At 42.6% G+C, this 25712-nt stretch overlaps 1 protein-coding gene across 14 annotated transcripts in view; it reads right to left on the reverse strand.

Moving 5' to 3' along the window:
• Positions 1 to 346: 346 nt before the first annotated feature.
• AGTPBP1 (ATP/GTP binding carboxypeptidase 1) overlaps positions 347 to 25712 on the reverse strand; it is a 183332-nt gene continuing 157966 nt past the window's right edge. For 12 of the 14 annotated variants that reach the window (XM_070049190.1, XM_070049173.1, XM_070049170.1 and 9 more), the window contains 3 exons: positions 22679 to 22855; positions 17802 to 17962; positions 347 to 4097 (listed from right to left, as the gene is read on the reverse strand). In XM_070049190.1, the coding sequence (XP_069905291.1) occupies positions 3920 to 4097; positions 17802 to 17962; positions 22679 to 22855 (516 nt within the window). In that variant the 3' untranslated portion in view covers positions 347 to 3919. Of the gene's footprint in view, positions 4098 to 9774; positions 9964 to 10258; positions 10310 to 17801; positions 17963 to 22678; positions 22856 to 25712 lie in introns of those variants that run through there. The other 2 variants (XM_070049185.1, XM_070049182.1) reach the window with 2 other exon arrangements.

A 25712-nucleotide genomic window follows, 5' to 3' on the forward strand; every position in this document is an offset into this window, starting at 1 on the left:
GTCCTGGCTACATTACATAGACAACAGCCGTGTACAAGGAATATTTTCAGAGTTTCAAGTCTATCTTTCTATGTGTGGTTACACAATTCACTCTACTTCAAGGGCCCACATTTTGAAACAGAAAGAAAACAGATGGGAGTGTCAAGAATTTCTAAGAATATGAGGAAGACAGGAGGAAGCAGCAATCCCGGATGAGGTGAGGGAAGAAGGGGAGTGTGCAAACAGTAACAACGTCAACATCGTTTGACTTCATTGTATCTTTAGCACTGAACGTCAAAGCAAGCCCTTAGTTTTAAAAATTCTCTACCATATCGTTTAGCTGGAGAAAAATGTACAGAGAAGCCGATTCATTTTCAAAGGTGCAGACTTTTATTAAACTCTAGTCTTTTCTATTTCAATTTTCACCAACAAGCATCTTTTGCCTTTTACAATTTCTTCACATGTGCCATTTCTTACGGATCTTTTTATGGTTTCAAAGTACATTACAAACATTTGCAGGATCATGCATCATAATTACTCGGACCAGGTTTCTGCAGCCGTTCACCTCATACTCGGCATTTTTATCAATGACGTCTTTAAAAGGAACAGTTGTACACCTGGCACCACAAAGGTAAACTTTGCAAAATATTTGGAGCTACACCTCTGACCTTTTAAAGTCATCTAGGATTTCGAGGAGCGGAGTACCACAAATCCATGCCCACTTCACAGGGGTTTGTATGTGTGTTCACAAAAGCACAACCACAAAGATCACCACAGTACTCCACAAACCGCCAACCATGTCCTAAACTCCGAGTCCCCGTGCGACCCCAGAAATGCCATTGCTAAGAGAGTCCATTGCTTGGATGTGGGCCATACATAGTCGGCAATCTCAAATTGGGGGGAAAAAAACAGGCTAACCATTCAATGTGCCCAACATTCAGCCAAGCTCTGAAGAAACAGATCTGACAGAGGATTTCGGGAGTCTGCCTTGTCAACAGGACTTTGTGGAAGGAAGGGGTGACCACAGACCTGAGTTACTGCACACTTACAGCTGCCCAGGACAGGCACGTTAAGAGTGCTCTGTAAACACGGCTGACAGGGGACATCTCGAGGGTTAAAGAGACTTTCTCCCAGGTTTGCTTTTCTGTAGGTTGCAGGGATTTGAATAGACTTTAATCAGAGAAGTATTACCTAACAGTGACATTCTATTGTATCAAGTAGAAATACTGTTTCAACAGGTTTTTCCTCGCGGAAAGAACTCGAGTTTGTATACAGCTACTAAACCTTCACCAAAACAAGAAAAAAATGCATCGATATTCAATACTTCGCAATGTTTAAGGTCTGACTAGGAGAACAAGATTGATAAGGATACATTTGAAGATTCGTTACTGTCACTTACTACCATGCAAACAATTCCATTAATACATTTATCATCCACTTCAGCGCTTAAACTACCATAGTCATCTTGATTTGGGTGCTGCTAATTTAGAGAGAGCGTATTCACTGCTCTCAGTGTCCTACCTGGAGCAGAACTCCAGAATTCAGACAGGTCCACGTTTCTATAAAAAAAACTAGACTGATTCCACTTCTTGTGTTCAAGCAAGTCTAGGACCAGGACAGAAGGCCCACGGGAAGCAAAGGGTCCTGCCTTCTACCTTGCCTGGACAGATTTCACAACTTCAAGACACTCTCAAGCTTTGCACAGTCCTTGCTCTTGGGGAGGTGGGGAGAGGCAACAGGTGAGCAAGTTGTCAGGAGACCCTGGCTCTGCCTGAGTGGCCCTGTGACCTTATTTGACCTTTGTGCCTCTATTTCCTGGACTGCACCAATCGGTGACCCTCAAGGTGACATCCTGCACTGATGTCACCAGCTGGGTACTCGCACAGGCGGCAGGTCCTTGGGCCCCAGCCCTGATCTACACACCAGCAATGTGTGTTTGGAGAGGCTTCCAGGCACAGAATTCAAAGTTCCAAACGCAAGGTGAATCAAAAAGATCTAAACTGGATCATTAGACTCAGTTTATCAGGCTTTGTCACTGCTGCGCAGGGCAGAATATTAATTTTCAGGACTATGGTATTGAAGATTTTCTCCACCATTCTTTGGGAAAAAAATGAGGCCACAGAGTTAACATGAGGGCAATTTTAGCTACTAGTAGCCAATAAAATGAAATGTAGTTATAGCCCTAATTAGGAAAGTTGGCATATTAAGTTATTTTTTATTTTTCCAAAGCTACTTACTGTTGACAAAAAAATCATCTTTTAACTATAAAGACTTTCCCTTCCATCTCTTTAATAAAAAAGGTATATTCAAGCTTGTAATATATGCTGAAAGTTATATTTAATGTAAAATGTTCCAACAGTACAAAATAAGAGATTTTTACACTGCTAATGTAATAAACTTAAATTGCCAAGTCAACCCGAACATGACAGTAACTGTAGTTACCTGACATACATGGCTACCTTGGGTTTTAGTTTCTAATTTTCAACTCTGTAAAAGCCGCCAAAAATTCTTATGTGGGTATAATGGCTCCATAATCTACTCTCTGCAAAAAGTATGATTTTAATGACATATGTAAATTATTTACATTATAAAATAGGTTAAAATATTATAATTATAAATAATTAAATAAATAGTACTTTCCCTTGCTACAGTATCCTGATCTTTCCTAAATTAAGGTTCATGTACTTAGAGAACTGGTTCGACTTCCCAGCCCGGTTAATCTTTATTTCCTGAGATGGATAACAAGTAAGTGCCTTTCAGCTGCCCCATACTGTGTTTTTAAACACGGCTCCCAAGACAACAAAAAGAACTTACACTACAGATGCAATACCTTCAGTTGTACAAAGAAAAAAATCACTGGTTTGGAAAACTGTAAAACCTGAGAAGCACGTTTAGAATTTCTTTTCCATTCTAATTAGTTGAAAAATATTCTACTCTAGGAACAAGCAAGGAAGATGGGGGCCCAAACACTTGCATCTTGGCAAGGACCTGTTACTGGAGTATCTTCTGGGGTGTGTTTTGTCACAACAAAACCTGTTGCCCATCGCTTGACGACAAAGGCATTTCCTGCAGCAGCGTGGCTAGAATTCAGGAGGCTATAGCCACACAAAATACTTTCCATCCACGGCCGTCACCCTGGACTCTACCTTTCACATCAGCAGCCCCAAGACTTTCACATCAGAAGCAGCACTACTCAGGGGACGCTCACGAAACACACCATCAGGGAAAAGAGGTGTACGAATACATCTTTTATGATATGTACAAACACACCCATACATCATAAAAGACTTAAGAGTAGTAAATTGGGCTTTTTTTTTCTTTTCTAAATTTACCAATGTGTCCAGAGATTCTCACATAGTGCTATGGACCAAATCACCTGAGCTGGCCGAAAAGGATGACGAAATGAATGCAGCATTTAATAGAGTTTTTATTTGCTTAATTTGGTAAAGGTAGAATGTGATGGTTTCAAGGCAAACCCTTGGAATATTTCAGTCACAACCCATAACATGATTCTGAAGCACAGTCTTCGATATCTACCCGACCTTACACAGACACAGCTATAGAATTCCATGTACAATATATTCTGGTCACGAACGACTCAGGGATTTCAACAGCTCTAGAATTCAGATGTCATATTTTGACACACTGCAGGACATAACTATAACGAGATAAAAAATCCATGCAATGCTACTCGGGTTTCTTTTTAAAAGTAAATCTAGTTTTTGATCATTCAATGCTATATAAAGTGCATTGAATACCTAAAATAAAACAAGTGCCAATTTTATCACGAATTAATAACATATTTATTGTCCTGAAACCAAATAGGCCCAAGTTACTTTTTGTCCTTTTGAGTCAGTTCTCTATAAACTCATTTCTCTCAGCTTCCCCGTGTAGGGTATTTCGCTTCTTCTCTGCGGTTAGTCAAGAGATATCAGGGGGCTCAAGGGAGGTGCGTTCTGGATAGTTCTGAGTCAGAGAGCGCTTCTTCGTGAGCAGAAGGTTCATAGTCTCCCACATTTTCGGTCAGTTCGATATCTAACTCATCGTTACTTTCTGCGCTGTAATCAACTTCTTCAAGGAACCGAGGTTCATCTTCATCCAAAACGTAAGTGGTAGGGCTGTGGTCAAAACATACACAACACGCAAGACTTCATGAGAGGCTGCTGTTCTAACAGAAGGCTAGCTCACTAAACGGGATCAACTTGGATTCCCATAGAATACGAGCAGCTTGTATTAATTTTTAAAACTGTGTCCAAATGAACAAGCTGAGATATGTATAACAGTTGAAAGCTCCTTGTATGAACAATCAAGGGTGACATGCTTACTTTCAATTCTATTACAAGAGTGTCAATATACATCCTACTCAGATTTCTAAACAAAAAAAGTGGGGCTCTCTCATTAGGTTCTTTCTTGGAAGGATTTCAACCGTTTGCAGGCTATTAAGATTTATATGTAAAGTTCTGTAATAATTAATGTAAACCAGGCCGTATAGGAAACTGTAGGTATCTGGTTCAACTGATGCACTGACATCACTTGTGCCAAGACTATCGAGTGATCAGCCATCATAAACACAGCCTAAAGACCCACTCCCACGGCTGCCGCAGCTCGGGGAAAAAAGTGAAAAACAAGTGAACACTCCATCCTGAAACTAATTACTCTCCTCGGGGACGCAGAGCAATGTCTGCCCGAAAGCACTGAGCACTTCTCAATGCTCAGTAGGTAGGCTGGCAGGGAGTGAGACCGCCTCTCCACTAGGTCTCGTGACATACTTTCTTCTTGAAAAAGAAGTCACGGCATTCTGATTTCTCTCCATTTGTGAGATATCAGACACGTGTAAGCAGCACGCACACACGTGTACACTGTAGCAAAGAAACATCACAAACATTTGCAAGTTCCGAAGGCAGTGACCAAAACCACTGTGATTTCATACAGAGGTATGTTTGTTTATATCCTGTCTGTTTCCAAAAGGCATTTCCAAAAGTCAATGGATTTAAAAGCCATCAACTCAAATAATGCAAAGGAACAATAAATTGCTAAGATGATCAGAGAAGCAGATGTCATGAGGCACCTAAAATTAGGGCATTCCTGCAACTGACTGTTAAAATCCAGTTTGGATACCCACAAGGCAAGGATGGAGAATTAACGGATGGTATAGTTCTAATTTTTGAAAAGGAGAAAACAAAATCCATCTGGCAAGAGCACTTTTTTCCTAGAGTTACTTTAATCTTACTCATTAAAGAAAAGAGAAAAATGCATTGGAAAACCACCTTGAGCTAATATAATATAGCAAACTCCCTCTGCAGCACTCAGAGCTTGCCCATGACAGAGCAGTCCTGATAAATCAAGCTGAACACCATACCTAATGCAAGAACAATGTCACAAGTTCAATACTGTAAATCAAATATGCAGAGTAAATCGGCTAGGTCTTTAAAACACGAAGCTATCGAAAGAGAAGGTTATGTGCCCTTTAAAATGCCTGTTGCCATCTTTCTTTCTTTTGGACTACAATCACTCGTTTCCCCTCCTTGTTTCAAATTCTCAGGAGACATCCTAGGTGAGTCTTAGAATAGATGGAAATGGAGTTAAAGGAGGAGGCGAGAGAGAATTGAGAAAAGGCGAGTTGTCTATTGCCACAGACTTGGGTGTCGCTATTTTCTTCCTCGAGATGTTGTAACTAGAAGTGACCATGGAAACGCAAGGAGAAGGACCTGCTCCAAGGCCATGCCCTGTGTATGCACAGGGGCTGGACCCAGAGACAGGGTGCACGGGGATCGATGTATCCTGACACAGGCAAGGAGTGCACAGCCTCTGCGATGTGGCCGGCTGGGTGAGTGGGCTCGCGAGACGTGAATCTCAGCCTCCCAGGACCCCAGCAGAAAGCAGAAGGCCATACACGAAAGTGGTTGTGGGGCTGCAGTCATGCACTGGGGTCGGGGTCGGGGCCAGGACCTAGCTTTCCACACGAAAGTGAGTGACCAGAAAAGTCAAACCAATCTGAACTAAAGGAAAGGGTTTAAAGAAAAAGCCTTGTGTCAGAGGCTACGAGGAAGCAGGAGAGGAATGTGACATGGGAGGGACAAAAATATCCTAGATGGAACCAAACAAGCTAAACAGCAAGAACACTTAGAACAATGCTGATATTAGATGCTGATGTGCACTTAAAAAAAAAAAAGGAATTATTTATTTATCTGAATGGTAGAGTTAACAGAGGGAGAGGGAGAGACAGAGAGGTCTCCCATCTGCTGGTTCACTTCCCAGATGGCCACAACAACAATGGCAGTGCCAGGGCTAAGCCAGGAGCCTGGAACTCCATCTGGGTCTCCCATGGGGGTGGCAGGGGTCCAAGCACTTGGACCATCTTCTCTTCTGCTACTGTTCCCAGGCACCTTAGCAGGGAGCTGGTTCGGAGGTGCAGCAGCCAGGACACAAACTGGCATGCACTTGGGATGTAGCTGTCTCAGGTGGAGGCTTAACCCGCTACGCCACGGCGCTGGTGCGCACTTTTTAAGACAAAGTAGCACACCCTGGAGGGCAAGTTCTTGAAAAATCAGAAGCAGCGCCATGGCAGGGAATGTCCACAATCCAGAAAATAATTTCACCCTGTCAGCTCTTGATGGTGGCTCCTTCTTCAAGCCGTGACGGGAAATAAGGGTATGAAGTAGTCCCCTCCTCTTATCCCACTCCTGTGACTCACACGGGCTCTGATATTTCACTCCTGTTCCTGCAGATCCCAACAAAATCATGTTCCCAGACCTTGCTTCCCTTAGACCTACACACCGCGACTGAAGTAGACCACACGCGACCAGCAGCTGTGAGGAGGCCCGGTGCTCCCTGCAGAACATGAGCAGGATCAAATGGACCAAAGGGAAGAGGAAGTTGGTTGGAGGAACAGGCAGGCACGGCAGGGGTCGGGGAGTGAGGAGAGAAGGTTCCAGGCTTAAGTAACTCAAACAGTAACACAGTAGAAAGAAAGGCAGGGATTACAACTCTCAACACTGACACTAACCTTTGTCATACTATACCAACTGCCATTTCCAATCCCTTTTTTACTAGATCTTTCCATTCCATGAAACAGTGGTGAAAATCCCTGATAGCCTGCTGTTCTGATCTGCTTCATTCCTTTCTGTCTCCTTCTCACCGGCTTCCCGTTATCTAGACAGTCCTCAACAGGTATCTAGAGAAAGGTTCTTGGTGGACAGCCCATCGATTTTCATCTGCATTGGGATGATTTCCAAATCCAAATTTCTAGCCCCCACTTCTCCATTCAACTTCTCCTGCAAAGCGTGGCCTTGCAAGATTGATTCTCAGGGCTCTCTCACTGCAGCCTGTTGGAAACACAGCACTGCTGCTCCCCCCACCCAGAGCCTACTCTAACACAGCACTGCTGCTCCCCCCACCCAGAGCCTGCTCCTCCTTCTAGTAGTCCCAGATCACTCAGTGAGTCACGACGACCAAAATTACCCTCGCGCAAGTCAGCCACTGCATCCTTGGCCCAACTCCTCGTCTCACACTTCACGTCACAAGCCTTCGCCGATGTCGCTTCCTCTGTGTGAGGTCTACGTCTCACCACCCTTCTGCTTCTGTTTCTTTCAAAACCCAGCTTGCGCTCCTCTTCTGATATTCTTCCGTAAAGCCCACCTTGGGCCAAGTGCCTTCTCTCCATTCCCGCTTCTACCCTGCACACACATTCTGTCCGAGCGCTCACCATCTGCAGCTGAGACCACCCACTGGGGCCTGTATCCCTCAGTAGGATGTCAACAGCCTCAAAGTCCGGAATGGCAGCTTCCCCATCTGAGTCCCTCCTGGAGGTCTGACAAGATCATCAGTTTTTGTCTGGAGTACGATCCCATCCCATTGAAATTACATTACTGAAAATGCACTGCAGGCACAAGACCAATCACAGGAACTCATCTTTACTTTATTATCAATTCTAACGCATGCTTCACGCACACAGCTTAGGAGTGTCTTCATACCCATCATCTCACATTATTGTTGGGGCAACCTTCATTTAAAAGACAGACCAGCCCCTAAGGTCATTGCCTGAGGGTTCTAAAACAATCCTTGTGTGTCAGCAGATGGGAATTCAAATGTCCTTGGAACCATAAGAAAAAGAGAGGCCGAATCAGGAGGTGACTATTTCCCATCTCTGTTAACTTTGCTTTCCTGCCACTCCCGACTGGTTCCCTTCATTCCCTTCACGCACGTGTACTCCTTTTCCGTGTTTTGTTTCATTTGCCAACAGCCCTTTCCATTCTAGATTTTTCCAATCTTTCCATTGTAGATTGGAGTTCTTACGGTGAACAGGAGCAAGGCATTAAGAAAATACTACATTCTAAAAAACGACAGTAATTTAGACCAAAAACAAACGCTGCTTCATGCAAAATATCAAAACCTGTGCTCCAGGAGCCTTCTCAAAGGATGAACGCATTGACACACTCTGCTGTACGGCACCACTACAATGCACAGAAGGTTTACGATGCCAACTGCTTTCTAAAGAAAACAAACAATTCTGCTTCACACTAAGCTAGTAATCACTACACAAAATTAAGCCTAAAAATCTACCTTCTCTCTCAAGTACCCACCGTCTACTTCTAGTAGAGCTACTCTGCCAGCCGCAGTAGCAGATTCAAGACCTGCACTGCCCACGGAGCCAGAAACTCCGGGCTTCTACCTGGATTCTTCTAACCAGCCGGGGACCCAGAGCTGAGCCCAGGGTCCCAAGTGCAGAGCTCTCTAGCTCACAACGCTGTTTGGTTCAAGTTAGGTAATAAATGCGAAAACACTTACTAATATTATAACACAGAATGTTATGACAATAATAAAACCTATCTTGTTAAAGAAAAAAGGAAATCAACTTTTCTCAGCTTCTAAGCAGGTCAGACAGCAGCCTGTCCCAGGCCAACTGGACCAAAACACTCATTCTAACCTCCGTAGCCCAGAATCCTCCCTTATGCAATTTTGAGAATAATTTACCTGTTTTAAGACAGGACAGTAAAAACATCACGGGGAGTGGGGAGGGGTGTTGTAACTGATGCACAAACAAGAACATTCCAATTTGTGGACTGCCTGTGTCTGGCTTTCTTGTGTTGAAATGTCAGATAAGGTGAAAGCACAAATACTAGAGGATAATTTATTTATACAGTTTGATTCCAGTCTTCTGAGATAATTACATCACATCCTAAATATCACAAAATAAACAAAGTCATCCACAGAAAATACAAGTAACAATTTTTGTCAGTAGATACTGCATACACACAGAGCTAGTGAACAGAATATCTATTTGGAAAAAAAAGGAAGGAAATTTGACAACTTATTGATACTTTTGCTGAAAAAAGTACAAGCCGACTGCAGGAAACAGTAATTAGTGAAGTCACTAAACTCCACTTCACTTGCTATCCATCTAAAAGCATTCCTTACACATAAAGAGAATGTTCAATGGTTAGAATACCATGCAATAGAGTTCCACAAACTGAAACCAGTGTGTTTCAGTAATTCTGCTTATATTTTAGAGTGTGATACAAGGTATAACGAAGGGATAGGAGTTTCCAAGTTAGAGCTGGGTCCAGTTCCTGGTTTGGTCAGGCACTGCTCCGTGGGTCCTTGGGTCACTTCATCTCTCTGAGCTTCAGTTGCACACATATGTAAAATGACCACAATGCCACCTGTCTCTGACTGTTCTTACGAGAACACTAGACTCTCTGACATGACCACACTCAACAGAAATTCATCCAGTGTCCCAAGACCAGGTTCGGCGATTTGCTAGGGAGACTCCGGACTCAGCAAACAGTCAGGTTCACGGTTGTGACTTATTACAGTGAAAGGATACAATGCAAAATCAGCAAACAGAAAAGGTGCAAGGGGCAAAGTCCAGTGGACACCAAGGTCAAGCAAGGCGCAGCTGCTAAGAAGCAGGGGAGCCATCCAAGTTTTCAGTAATTTCAAAGGACTGCAGGCAAAAATTGGAGTTCAGAACTGCCAAGTTTCCTGAAAGAAGGGAGTTGCAGAGATGTGACCCCAATACTTGACAGTTTTCTCCTAGAGGCATCTGACAAATTCTTAAACTATACAGAGCAAGAAGCTAAAATAAAATGCAAAGCAGATAGCAGCAAAACAAACAGAACAAAATAAACAGACGAGCAACGGGTGTATCGCAGTCTTGTGGAGCTGAGGCCAGGAGGAGCCCTGGGCCTTCCATGGTGACCTCTGCAGGGCTACAACCTGGAAACCGTGGGAGGGTAAACCAAGCATTAGATGACTTTCACACATTTTTGCGCCCTACCTAAAGTCAGCTCAGGAATTGAGGTGTTCTGCTGCGCTCTGCTCCAACAGCCTACCAGAAGAGAGAAAGGAGGAATTTATTTAGAGCCTTTAGTTTTGATACACAATATCTGGCATTTGACCAATATTACCAAAGTCATGTCAAGAAATAGAACATGAAGGAAAAAAAAGTCCACTAGAAACAGATTCAGAGCTGGTACGGTATTGGAGCTTGTCAGATACGAACTTTCAAGTAACTGTGAAATAGATGACAACAGCAAGAATTAAATGGAAAGGGCGAACTGAAAAAATAAATGAAGTTAAGAAGTCCAAAATCGGTTTCACAGAACTAGTGAAGCAGAAATAAGGAAGCAGAAAATTTCCATGCGGAAGCAAAAAGAGCAGAAAAAAGGACAGCAAAATTCAAAAAAAAAATAAATACTCACAAAAATTAAACCTTCAGAAAGAAAAGCATGTGGCAGAAGCTACATTGAAGAGCTAATGGCTTGGGATTTTCACAAACAATGACAGACTCCAGCCATGTATTTAGGATGGACTAAAATTCCAACAAAGTAGAACAAGTACAAGGAAAATCCACTGTCAGCACTCATAGCAAACTTGCTTAAAAACAACAGCAAACAGCAAAGGAAAGAGATCCAGAAGAGACACCCCCACCTTCAAAGGAACAAGAAAAATAAGACTGACAGCCACGTTCAACAAAAACAGTGGGTGCTGAGTTCACGGAAGTGACATTAGGCATCCTAAGATCGCAGCATTATCTGTGAAGAGGTGAACAGTGATTAACTTGTAGCCTAGGAACTCAAGGACTCATACTGTCATCTCCAGGCTGTCAATACAAGAGAATGCCGAGCATGGAAGAAGCTTAAAGAGACAAACACGGAGTAACAATAAAATAATTAATTTCAAAGCAAACAAGGGAGACGAAAGGAACATAACACAGGTGAGACTAACAGGAAGTAAATATGGTCCCTGATGGCTCTCTCTGTCTCTACCTCTCTCTATAACTCTGTATTTCAAATAAATAAAATAAATCTTTAAAAATACATACACACAGAAACAAACAAAAAATTGAATTAGATGAGAAATATAGAGTCAATAAAATACAAATCTCTCATGAGATAAGCTCTATGGATAGTGAATTATAAACTGCTACTGAAGACCCAACCAAGGGGCTGGCGCTGTGGCGTGGAGGGTTAAGACACTGCCTGCAGCCGGCGCCGCGGCTCAATAGGCTAATCCTCCACCTAGCGGCACCGGCACATGGGGTTCTAGTCCTGGTTGGGGCGCCGGATTCTGTCCCGGTTGCCCCTCTTCCAGGCCGGCTCTCTGCTGTGGCCAGGGAGTGCAGTGCAGGATGGCCCAGCTCCTTGGGCCCTGCACCCCATGCTTCTCGAAGGCAGGAGAAGCACCTGGCTCCTGCCTTCGGATCAGCGTGGTGCGCCGGCTGCAGCGCGCCAGCCGTGGCGGCCATTGGAGGGTGAACCAACGGCAAAAAGGAAGACCTTTCTCTCTGTCTCCCTCTCTCACTATCTACTCTGCCTGTCAAAAAAAAAAAAAAAAAAAATAGACACTGCCTGCAACACCATCCCATATGGGAACTGGTTTGAGTCCCGGCTCCTCCACTTCCAATCCAGCTCCCTGCTAATGGCCTGGGAAAAGCAGTGGAAGCTGAAGAAGCTCCTGGCTCCTGGCTTTTGCAGGGTCCAGCCTGCTGCCATTTGGAGAGTGAACCAGCAGATGGAAGATATCGCTCTCTAACTCTTTCAAAATAAATACATAAATCTTTTTTTTTTTTTTAAGACTACTTAGAGTGAAGAGGTAGAAAACAGGACAAGACAGCTAACAGACATGTGTGAAGAAGAGGCTCCAATACAGGAATTCTGGAAGAACACAATAAAGGGAATGGTTAAGAAGCAATTTTCAAAGAGAAAGTGGTTCAGAACTCTTCACTCAAATGTGTCAAGGTCTATTAAAAATAAACCCACTCCTATACACAATGTGCCAAAATTAAATAGCACTGGAGGTAAGGATAAAATCTTAGAGTTGCAGGCAGCAACATTCCGTTCTAGAACAATGCTACTTAAAGTGTGGTCCACAGACCAGTGTGGCTCACAACCCTCTGACCACGAGGACGAAAGTACAAATAGCAGCCAGCATGATGTATTTAGAAACTCACACAACAATCGGACACTGTGACTATGTGCGTGGTGACCCACAACAAGAAACTGGAGCGGAGGCCTGTATTCCCTTAGGCCCCTTCTGCCATTTTCGTAGTATTTCATTCTGATATTGTCACTTGAGTAATCAAACAAATCGGAAAACAGAAACTAGCTATTTGCTCTGGCTGGTTTTGAAGCACTCTCAAAGGCTAGACCAGTGAGAAGAGAGTGCGAGTGGGGCCAGCTGAGAGAAGAGGCAGGCATGGCTGGCTCACGCTGCCCCTCTGAGACGCTGGCAGTAGATGGCTATGTTTACTGAGGACACATGGTGGCTGCTGCGTGCAAAGCAGACGGGAGTAAGACTAGGAGGCCACGAGAGGAGCCCTGGCAGGAGACGGTGGCAGCCGGAACTGGCCTAACGGCAGAGATGGCCAGAATGTGGAAAACCAGCAAGACGTTTCAGGGAGCAACCCGAGAGCGCCGGGTGATTAATTGAGGGCAAGGCAGGGAGTGAGAGACGCCAAGACGTGAGCACCTAGGTGGACGGAGAATGCTGATTTGCTTTGGGACAGGTCGGGGGGCCGAAGTCTCAAGCTGGGTTGTAGACAGGTTAACCCAGTGTGCGAGTGTGTGTTGTCAGGTTGGAAGCTGGACATGCAGGTCCAGAGCTCAGAGACAGAGAATTTAAAGCCCTGAGAACGAATGTCACCCACAGAAGAGAAAAGGGAAGAAGATGCAGCAGAAAAGCTCAGAGAATATTTATGGTCACCTCCCACCTGCTCCCTCCTTTTTTCCTCCTCAACAAACATACTCAAGTGATCTGTATTACATTCCCTAGGGCTTTCATTTCCAAGGTAACTGGTATTAGTGACCACTAAATGACGAATACAAAAAGCTAGGAGAAGAGAGGTTAAGATACATACAACCCTCCACCCACTTTACCAATAAAGTAAATAATGACAAGAATCTACAATTATTCCTGAAAGGTTTCTGAGAAGAAAAGGATAGTTGAATGAATAAGCAACTGCTATAAAATTATTGAAATCATAAATGGTAGTAACTGAGAAAAGCTTTGCTAAAATAGGGGTGGGGCAGAGGGTGGAAGTCTGGCTTGGTTAAAACACTGCTTGGGGCACCCACATGCCATATCAGAGTGAATGGGTTCCAGTCCTGCCTCTGCTTTTGATTTCAGCTTTGTGGAAGGTGTGCCTGGGAGGTAGCAGTGGGGTCCCTGACATCCACGGAGGACACCCAGACTGCATTCTGTGCTCCAGCCCTGGCTGTTCAGGGCATCTGGGGAGTGGACCAGTACATGGGAGATCTATCTGTGACTCCTTCTCTCTGCCTCTCAACAAAACAAAAATAAACACGTTTTCAAAGAAGTCAGACTTAGAGTCAACAGTACATGCCAATGATCCTGTCTGAAATTCTGAAGCTGGCTGGGGTTGCCTTCAGCCCGCACTCAGCACTTCTTTGCTCCATCTGTATTACATGGAAACTGGTTCAACAACAAATGTGCATCGAAGGCTCTAGCAGTGTACCACATTACACTGGAACCACTGGCTCTGCAGTCACCACTCCCCTCAAAGCGCCACATCGCCTGCGGCTTACGTCCATTCCTAACATGCTGAACTTACACATTTTACACGAGGATGCATCAGATTATCATTCCATGCTTAACAACATAGACACTTTCTCACTTTCTCACTCTTGTTCTCTCTCTGCCTTTCAAATAAAAGCTTCAAAAAAGTGGGAAGGGAACACAGCCTTGTGGCACACTGGGCTAACCCTCTCTCTGCCCGAAATGCCAGCATCTCACAGGAGCATTGATCTGAGTCCTGGCTGCTCCACTTCTGAGTCAGCTCCCTGTAATGAGCCTGAGAAGGCAGCAGAACATGGCCCACCTGGCGCAGTGGCGCAGCGGGTTAACGCCCTCGCCTGCAGTGCCAGCATCCCATCTGGGCGTCGGTTCTAGTGCAGGCTGCTCCTCTTCCCATCCAGCTCTCTGCTATGGCCTGGGAAAGCAGCAGAAGATGGCCCAAGTGCTTGGGCCCCTGCACTCACAGGGGAGACTTAAGTTTCAAGCTCCTGGTTTCTGCCTGGCCCAGACCCAACCACTGTGGCCATCTGGGAATGAACCAGTGGATGGAAGATCTCTTAACTCTCCATAACTCTCTGTAACTTTGCCTCTCAAATAAAAAACAAATCTTAGTAAACATACACACACACACACACACACACACACACACACCCATTTACTATTTCTTCTTGAGCCTAGATCTGAATACTGGCTCCCTTGATTCTTCCACCTTAGCTTTTGTAATCGCCCAATAAGCCTTTCTTTCTTACCTCAATTAGTCTATTTCCCATGGCTAATTTTGTTTACTCTATATTCAGCTGCTGTTTCTTTGCCAACCTTTATCTAGTACTTTTGAAGTCGTAGCCTAAAACTCAGGGAAACTTTCAGACACACCGAGGCCATTTTAAAGTACTGCAGTAACTCTTCGCTGTCAGTGATGTTTCGCTATTCCCCTTCGTGGGCCCCGCTGTGCCCCTGCACGCGGCTGAGCTGGGCGGCTTCCATCACATTAGCTCCCTTGGCACACCGAGCACTCGCCCCTGCTTCCTGTTTCTTCTGTTCTCCCAGAGCCTTGGACAACACTCTGCCTGCAGCAGGTCTGCAGTAACACCAGAAATAAGGACTCAGGAAGAGGACACGGCCAGCCAGCCAGCAGACACCGCACGGCAGGCTCTGAATGACCAAGACTGCCTTTAAAAAGCTCCTCGCTTTGGAGAGGTGGAGCCTGAGCGGGGTGAGGAAGATACCCAAGAGAGGGCCGTGGAGATGGGAGACTGTGGTACACAGGTGGGCTGACCAATAAGTAAAAATACTAAAGATCATGGGAGCCAGGTTTCTTCCTGTTAAACAAAGGAGTCAGAAATTCAAAAAATAGCCTGAACCCCTAGTTATAGGATTGGAATGAAAGGTTTCACTGGGAACTCAAGATTTTCAGATTATGTCTACGTTACGCCGGTAAATATGTAAATATATTCTAGATATCTCTGTCTACTGAGAGAACTTGAGAGCAGTGACACCACAAAAGCATCAATACAACCAATATCTAGACTTACTGTGTTACACCAAAAGCAACCAAGGAACCCTAAAGAAACGGCTGATCCCAACGCTGGGATTAAACTAAATGCAAACACGTGCCTGGAAAGCCTGTGTGCCAGAAAGGAAGGAAGTCCTCAGAGCATGACGGGAATATGTCCAAAATGCAGGGAAGTTGTTCAAAGAGGCCAAATCCAGGCAACTGTGAGTTTCAACATAAATAATAATAAAAACTCATTGAATTACAACTGTTGAGCCATAAGTCAACACATATAAATTTTAAAATGAATTTAAAGTTTCCTAAAAGATAGAATATTGGGACTGGTGCTGTGGCATAGTGGGCTAAGCCTCCACCTGAGGTGTCAGCATCCCATATGGACACTGGTTTGAGTCATGACTGCTTCTCTTCCAATCCAGCTCTCTGCTATGGCCTGGGATAGCAGTAGAAGATGGCCCCAAGTCCCTGGGCCCCTGCACCTGCATTGAAGACCCGGAAGAAGCTCCTGACTCCTGGTTTCAGAACGGCCCAGCTACGATCATTGAAGCCATTTGGGGAGTGAACCAGCAGATGAAAGACCTTTCTCTCTCTCTCTGTAACTCTACCTCTCAAATAAATAAATAAAATCTTAAAACACAAAGAAGAAGAAATAGAATATTGACATATACCCATAAAAACACTTGTTAGTTATGAACAGGGAGAAGAGTAAGGTTGACAGACACCCCCTTGGTAAAGTGTGGTCAAGAGAACGTTCTGAGTAGAGGACCACATCAAATCTGTGTGTACAACAGCACAGATACAAGGGAAAGAACACAGCATCCACACTCTTGCCAGGGCTGCAGAACTTGAATATAACCCCAAGGAAAGGCAGGCAGACTCAGACGAAGGATTTATGATCTTCAAAAGCATCAAGATCAGCGATCTACGAAAATTCACTTGAGATTTCATAAACAAGAATGGCAGCATGGAGGGAGAAGTCAGGAAACAGGAAAAAAGGGCAGAGTAACATTTCAGGGGCAAACTTCTTTCAATTTCTAATTGGCTCTAGTAGGCATATAAGTTTACAGGCATACACTGATGAGAAGGAGAGACTGTTAACCCGTTCTGTGCCACAGTTGCCTTGGAGAGTCTGATGAGGCTTATGAACTCCTCATGGCAGTACTTTTAAATACATAAAACTAAATAAATGCAATTACAAATGAAACCAACTATACTGAAATTCAATGATCAGATGCTAAGAACAAATATAACTGTGTATGTGGTTTCTTTAAAATATGTGCTTTTCTAAACACATATATGTTCATTTTAAGAGTAAAATTAGGCAAGGGTGTAAAAAATAGACAGTTGTGAAGTACTGGTAAGTCTAAATGATATTTCAGGATATCTAAAGCAACTGTAGTATGCCTGTGGTTTCTGGGTTATGAATTCATCAATTAAAAGTTAACAGGAGGCTTCTAAATTCAGTGAGAATTTCACTTCCATTGTTTTCAGCAGGCACTCTGAAGAACAGAGAATGCAGATGACCACCTGTCTAAATTAGCATATTTATAAATAATGAAGTTCCAAGTAATGCTTCAGTGACACTCAAAACTGCGATGTATATCAGTGATACGGATGATAACGCATGCCAATAACTAACAAAGTTGAAAACAAGTTCATATCTAACAACGAAAATACTGAAGTTTCTTTAAAATAGAACTATTCTTATCCATATGCACCAAAATATAGAGTCTAAGCCCTGGCATTATAACGATAATTATGGTGTTGAGCTTACAACCAGGCAAAATTTCCATAGCTGGAATTTGAAAAGAAAAGCATGAGCTAATTCAGAAGAGGCAGAAACAGGCCTCCAAAGGGAGGCTAAATTTAGCTGTTTCTAATATGTAGAACCAGAAAGTTACTGGATAGACATCCAATGTGTGTACACATCAACAAAATAAAGGTTCTTGATGTATGAATCCTCACTCTAAGCCCATTCTTTATAGATTACCAGGTGCAATATTTCGCACATTGTTTCTTTCTGAGTTAAAAGTAGGCTTGCAAGATCACTACCAACAGCTGCAAAGTATATCCATTAAAATCTCATCCAAATATCAACATGAAGAGAATCAGGAATATGATCACAATTTGGAACAAAGATTAGATGAACAAAATTAATTATTATCAATTCTAAGCATACTTGTGGCAGTCAAACTCTCTATGCCTTTCCAAAACGTAGCTATTAAACAAAGCCTAAAAGTACACTACAATATAATAAAAGATAGGTGTGTCCTACCTAGTTACTTTGCAGCTTGATTCAATTAAGTCATTTTCAAAGTCGAGCAGGCTGGAAGGTAGATTGTATTCCAATGGGGATGTCAATCTTTTCAAACGCAACAAACCAACACAAAATTTTGCTCCCATCTCTTCCAGTTCTCGAGTACCAATCTGCAGACCCTAGAAACAAAGAAATATTACATATGTATTTAGAAAGTCTTGGGGGCAGGTGTTCGGTGTGGCAGCAGAGACACTGCTCGGGATGCCTGCATCCCATATCGGAGGGCCTGGGTTTCAGCCCAGCTCCACTCTGGCTTCCTGATAATGTGCACCCTTTGGAGGTGATGGTTCAAGTATCTAGGTCCTTCTATTCATGAGCTACAACTGGACTGAGGGCTGGTGTTGTGGTGCAGCAGGGTAAGCTGCCACCTGACGCCAGTAGCCAGCATCCCTATGGACACTGGTTTGTGTTCTGGCTCCTCCACATTTGATCTAGTTTACTGCTATTGAGCCCAGGAAAAGCAGAAGATGGCCTATGTACCAGGGGCCCCACCACCACGTGGGAGACACAGTTGGAGTTCCAGGCTCCTGGTTTCAGGCTGGTCCATCCAGGCAGTTGTGGGTGTTTGAAGAGTGAAGCAGCAGACAGAAGCTCGCTCGCTAGCTCTCTCTCCCTCCCTTCCCCTACCCAATAACTCTGCCTTTCAAATAAATAAAATAAATCCTTAAACGACTTTTAGCTATTTTTTTTTTATCTTTTATTTAATGAATATAAATTTCCAAAGTACGACTCATGGGTTACAATGGCTTTCCCCCCCATACCGTCCCTCCCACCCACAACCCTCCCCTTTCCCACTCCCTCTCCCCTTCCATTCACATCAAGATTCATTTTCGATTATCTTAATATACAGAAGATCAGCTTAGTATACCTTAAGTAAGGATTTCAACAGTTTGCTCCCACACAGAAACATAAAGTGAAAAATAATAGATGATTTTTTTTTAAATGATGATGAAATCAGATCAGACCTATTGTCATGTTTAATCCCAGTGAGAGTCAAGTTGGGAATTGATAATTTTTTTTTTATAGATCAGTTTAGAGTACATTAAGTAAAGATTTCAATCGTTTGCACCCCCATAGAAACACAAAGTGAAATATACTGTTTGAGTACTCGTTATAGCATTAAGCCTCAGTGTACAGCACATTAAGGACAGAGATCCTACATGAGGAGTAAGTGCACAGTGACTCCTGTTGTTGACTTTACAAATCGACACTCCTGTTTATGGCATCAATAATCTCCCTATGCACCAGTCATGAGTTTCCAAGGCTATGGAAGCCCCTTGAGTTCTCCGACTCTTATCTTGTTTAGACAAGGTCATAGTCAAAGTGGAGGTTCTCTCCTCCCTTCAGAGAAAGGCACCTCCCTCTTTGAAGACCTGTTCTTTCCACTGGGATCTCACTCACAGAGATCTTTTTGCCAGAGTGCCTTGGCTTTCCATGCCTGAAATACTCTCATGGGCTTTTCAGCCAGATCCGAGTGCCTTTAGGGCTGATTCTGAGGCCAGAGTGCTATTTAGGACATCCGCCATTCTATGAGTCTGCTGAGTATCTCACTTCCCATGTTGGATCACTCTCCCCTTTATTTATTCTATCGGTTAGTGTTAGCAGATACTAGACTTGTTTATGTGCTCCCTTTGACTCTTAGTCCTTTCATTATGATCAATTGTGAACTGAAATTGATCACTTGCAACAAAATGGAGGAATCTGGAACACATCATGCTGAGTGAAGTAAGCCAGTCCCAAAGGGACAAATACCATATGTTCTCCCTGATCGGTGACAACTGACTGAACACCAAAAAGGAAACCTCCTGAAGTGAAATGGACATTATGAGAAATGGTGACTTGATCAGCATAGCCCTGACTGCTAATGGACAACTTAATACATTATCCCTCATAGTATTTTTTTTTTGTCTGTTCTACTTAATATGACTGGTTTAATTCTGTAATTATCACACAGTTATTCTTAAGTGTTGAAAATTAACTGAAATGTGATCCCTGTTAAACATAAAAGTGGGAATAAGAGAGGGAAGAGATGTATAATTTGGGGCATGTTCGGGCTGACTTGCCCCAATTGGTAGAGTTGGAAACATACCAGGGGATTCCAATTCAATCCCATCAAGGTGGCATGTGCCAATGCCATCTCACTATTCCAAAGTTTGCTATTCTCTGCTACACTGCATTAAAATTCCAGTAAAGTAATTTAAACTATATTAATAAAATTAAAAACCTGAACCAGAACTTGACAAGGATAATGTCTGTAACATGTAACCATTCTGGGTCACAAAGGAACTATCTTTCCTATAGGACATTGCTAGAATGTCTACTGACATTCAGTGTGGTGCAAACTGTTATCATCAATGCACTGGGGAGGAAAAAAAAGGTAGATGAATAATCTGTGGTCGCTGTTACTCTTGGAGTCAATATGCTCAACTATGCTTAACAAGATCTTGATGGTATTTCTTCTGATCTGCTACTTCAGATGCCAGTGTTGAGCTACTACAGTGTTAAAATGAAGGCTCCAATATGAATCCTTCAATATATATTACAGGACTTTTACTGTGTGATAAAAGAAATTGGTCAGTAAAAAACCAACAGAAAGGTAACTGTCAAAAAAAGAAACAAATCTATGTCAATGAGGCATTAATAATGTTAAATATCTATGATCCATGTCAATTAATGTCCACTCCAAATTCTCTCTACCAAAGAAGACTTTATCTCAACTTCTCCCCTCTTCTTACCACTAGTTTCTAAATAAGCAACACAAAGTTTACCAAAAGTTAAATGTTACCACAGAAAATAAGACTATAAACTAAGATACTGCTTATTGCTTATTCTTCAGATATAAAAACCAATCTCTAATCTAAGTGGGATTCTTGCACCAACCAAAGTTGCGGATTTAGATGAGAGCAGAGCCCGAGAGAGGGGCATCGTAGAACAGCTCCTCAGTGCCTGGGCTACAGAGCTCCTACGGCTCATGGCGCCTGAGGAAAATGAACCGTGGAAGCCACTACTTACTGTACATGATGTATGTGCCTTTACAATGGCTTAACTAAACAGTCGAGCCAGCTCCCACATAGCCCAGAAAATATGACTCAGTGGCTTTATCAGAACGTGTGTTTGCTCCTCAACTCAAAAGTTTTAAAAAGGCCAGGCCTGTTTCTGAATTAGTTCATAGAAAATAAAAATAAAGAATATTCACAGCCAAAACTCAGTACATAAAAATATTGCTGAGGCCGAAGGAGACTGCTTCCTAAAACATTATTAGATTACTAAAACAAATCAGCAAACAAGTTTAAAACTTGTTATGCATGAGAAGCATGTGTGGGGACAAAGCATATGGGAATTCGGTACTTCCCAGTCAATTTTGCCCTAAACAGGAAAGCTATTACACACACAAAAATCCTGACTTGGTAAGACACACTTCTCTCCATTAGTTTTGAATGAATGTACACTCTATTAAGTGAATCATATAAAAGAGAAATGAGTATTTGTTACATATTTGTTTTATTTTTAAAGGTTTATATATTTATCAGTTATAAACAACAACTTCAGAAAACTGGTTTAACAGTGTATATTTCAAAATAGATTTTAGCTTCCTTTAAAAATTTGGATATTTCATGCCCAAATTTATCAAAACACAAACACAGTGTTTTGTTTTTATTTTGAAAGAGTTACAAAGAGGCAGAGAGAGAGAGAGAGAGAGAGTCTACCATCTGCTGGTTCACTCCTCAGATGGCCGCAATGGTTGAAGCTGCGCCCATCCAAAGCCAGGAGCCAGGTGCTTCCTCCTGGTCTCCCATGCGGGTACAGGGCTCAAACACTTGGGCCATCCTCCACTGCCCTCCCGGGCCACAGCAGAGAGCTGGACTGGAAGAGGAGCAACCGAGGCTAGAATGTGGCACAAATATGGGATGTCGGCACCACAGGCAGAGGATTAACCAAGTGAGCCACAGCGCAGGCCCCAGAGCAAGATCTTCTATCCACTGGTTCACTCCCCAGATGGCCATAATGGCCAGGGCCAAGCCAGACTGAACCCAGGAGCTTGATCCTGATCTTGATGTGGGTAGCAAGTACCCAAGCACTTGGGCCATCTTCTACTGTGGAAGTGGAGCAGCCAGGACAGGAAAGGATGCCCACATGGGATGCCAGCTTTGCAGGCAGTGGCTTAACCCATTGTGTGTGTCTTTGAAATGCAAATCTCTTCACTGAAGAAGAACCAATGGAAGGAAGACCTTTCTCTCTGTCTCTCTCTCTCTCACTATCTATAACTCTGTCAAATTAAAACAGAAAGAAAGAAAGAAAGGGAGAAAGGGAGAAAGGGAGAAAGGGAGAAAGGGAGAAAGGGAGAAAGGGAGAAAGAAAGAAAGATCTTGCTCTATCGCTCCCTCTCTGTAACTTCTTCAACTAAATAGAAATATTAAAGACACAAAATATAAATATAACTAGTTGCTTTATGAAATACAAATGTTTAATTTTAAATACATAAAAATAAATTTATACCCAACATATTAAAATATTTTTATTAACAATGTCTCATTCATTATAAATTACTTATCGGTATTTGAATATTACTCCAGTGCATTTTCTTAAAACTTACGAATGTAAATAGATGCAAATAACAAAAACTTAAGCATTCCAAGCAAGCTCATGAGTTCAAAGAGGTAGAACAGAAAAACCTGTTCTGAAGATTGCATATAATTCAATTCCATTATCATAAATTACATATAACTCAACAAAACAATTGCATTATTTCATACATACTTGAACGCCCCCAGAAGTACATAGGAAAGCAAAGTCCTCAAATGTTTTTAATGACTGAGAGCCTTAGAGTGTTTTACCTTGTACTTTCCCTGGTCACAGCCACACAAAGTACTCTCCATGGTGTAGCTTCTTTGCACTCCTATTTCTCTCCAAACCACAACTCGTGCCGTGGATTCTTTAGATTTCTCCACTACGAAGCTACAACTGCTCATGCAAAATGCTGGGGCAATATGGCTCAGTATCTTAGGTAAAGTCTGTAAAACAGGAAAGATAATAAAGCAAGAGTTCTTCTTCATTAAAAATGTTTAATTTTTTTCATGAAACCATAGTGTTTATAGTGAATCTCCTTGCTGACATATCCTCTGCTAATCAAATATCAAAACGATCCTCTTGTAAATTTAGAATGCTCTGCATTGCTAAACAGATAGAAATCAGTTAAAACATACAATGGGAGACAGGATCACATTTATAGCATCAATCAATACGTAGACTAAAACCATGCAAGCCCTGCTGATGGCACTAAGTGATGGTCAGGAGACAGAAGTTCCTATGGTACGTAAGATGACTATGGATAACTACAGGACTGTGTGTATGATTTTTTAAATAAACTAGAGGAGAGGATTTTGATGTTTTCACCAGAAAGAAATGATGAATGTCTGAGATAATTACGTTTACCCTGAAGTGGACCTTGCATAATGTCTACACGTTTCCAAAAACATCACATGCTACTCCCTAAGTGTTTATACTTTTTATATATTAGTCGAAAATACGAATTGTCTAAAATGTGGAAATTTAATCATGAAAGATTTAACACTGTAAATGTCAGTCACTCCTAAATTAATCAATAAAGCTAAGAAAAATCACAATTGAAGTGTACCCAAATTCTTGCAACTTGAAATTATTCCTGGGACAGGTGTAGTGCAGGTTAAGCTACCACTTAGTAAGCCTACTTCCCATATCTGAGTGCTGGTTCAAGTCCCAGCTACTCCACTTCTGATTCAGCTTTCTGCTGATGTGCAGCAACCAGGTATGCAGTGGGTGATGGCTCAAGGGTTTGGGTCCCTGCCACCCATGCAGGAAACCCAGATGGAGTTTTGGGCTCCTAACTTCAGGGCCTGGCACAATGCTGACTGCTATGGGTACTGGGAGAGTAAACCAGTGAATGGAAGGTCTGGGTCGGTCGGTCTCTCTCTCTCTCTCTGCCTTTCAAGTAGATGCAAAAAAATAAATAAACAAACATTAAGAGATTATTCTCAAGTTCACCTGGATGTGTAAATAAAGGTATACATCCTAGAAAATCCTTAGGAAAGAAAAGCAATGCCTGGAGAAATAGTCCAATAGAGATAGAAACCTGGATCACAAATCTAAAATAAGTTACACTGTGACAATATTGTAGGAACACACAGATCTCCGGAAAAGAGAGAATCTGGAAATAGAAATAAAGCTATTACAGTAATCATTAGTGAAGGAAAGATATGTCATTGCTTAAATGTGCACAACTCAGTGTTCACTGAGAAAAACATCTGAAGTCACTCTTCATTCAGTTAAATTCTATCTGGACTCAGAATTTAAACTTAGTAAGTAAACTTTTCAACTGAAAATAAAAATAATAAACATGAAACTGTACTTTGAAAAATTTGGAACACAAATGCTATGTTAAAAAAATCAACAAATACCATAAAAGTTCTAAATTACTACATACAATAATAAAAAACTAGGAAACATATTTGTAATATGCAAAAGAGTTCTTATTTTAAAAGTAATAACTAGATAATTAGTATAAAAGCAACCAGAGGGGCGGGCGCTGTGGCACAGTGGGCTAAGCTGCCACCTGTAGTGTTGGCATCCGATACTGGCAGCCAGTTCGAGTCCCAGCTGTTTCTCTCTTGATCCAGCTCTCTGCTATGGCCTGAGAAATCAGTGGAAGATGGCCAAGTCCCTGGGCCCCTGTACCCTCGTGAGAGACATGGAAGAAGCTCCTGTCTCCTGGCTTCAGATCAGCCCAGCTTTGCCATTGCGGCCATTTGGGGAGTGAACCAGCAGATGGAAGACCTCTCTCTCTCTGTCTCCCCCTCTCTCTTTGTAACTCTGCCTCTCAAGAAAATAAATTAAAAAATCTTAAGAAAAAAAAAAGCAACCAGAGAATATGAGAAAACGCTATTTGAAAAGAGGGAGATCATAATTGGCCAAACATAGGAAAAGATGCTCAGCCTCATTTATAATTACAGACATGGAGAAACAGCACTATCTTTCATGGTATCTCTGAGACTCAGTTCTACAATCTTTTTTTAAAAAAAAAAAAAAAACAGAGTGGCAGACTGGCAGAGAAAGGAGGAGAGGCAGCAAAAGAGAGATCTTCTATCCACTGGTTCACTCCCCAAATTGCTGCAACAACCAAGGTTGAGCCTGGCCGAAACTAGGAGCCTGGAGCCTCTTCCAGGTCTCCCATGTGGATGGCAGGGGTTCCCGCTGCCTTCTCAGGCTCACTGGCAGGGAGCTGGATCTGAAGTAGAGCAGCTGGGTCCTGAACTGGCACCCATATGGGATGCTGGCATCGTAGGCAGAGGCTTAACCTGCTATGCCACAATGCTGGCCCCCAGTTATACAACCTTTATGACGAACAGTTTGGCAATATGAATCAAATTACCACCAACAGTGGACTACTGAACAAATACATTGTGGAACACCTGTATAAGAATAATGAAAATGCACCATAGAAATCTTGGATAATTATTGAAAGACTGAGATAGAACTAGCAAGAGGCAAGAAGCTTCACTGAGCACACTGATAAAACTGACTCATTAGTATTGAGAGAGAGTGGGAGATGACTTTCACTTCCTACTTTATGTGCTTCTGGAATGTTCTGTTTTAGACAACTCTAAACATTTTATTTACTTGGGAAGGGAGAAAAAGAGACAGGAGACCAAAAAGAAAATGTGCTTTAAAATTCTGTTAGGAGCACTGGTTTGCTACCAAAACCTTTTTTAGGAAAACAACCTGGGGTGCTTGTTTTGGCATAATACTGTGACAGAACGTAGAAGTTTAGAACTTGAAGCAGTAACATCTCATCCCAGTGTGATCCACACAACGTTTTAGCCAAGCAAGTGTGTC

Source organism: Oryctolagus cuniculus, chromosome 1 (genome assembly GCF_964237555.1).
Source record: "Oryctolagus cuniculus chromosome 1, mOryCun1.1, whole genome shotgun sequence".
Classification (NCBI taxonomy): Eukaryota; Metazoa; Chordata; class Mammalia; order Lagomorpha; family Leporidae; genus Oryctolagus; species Oryctolagus cuniculus.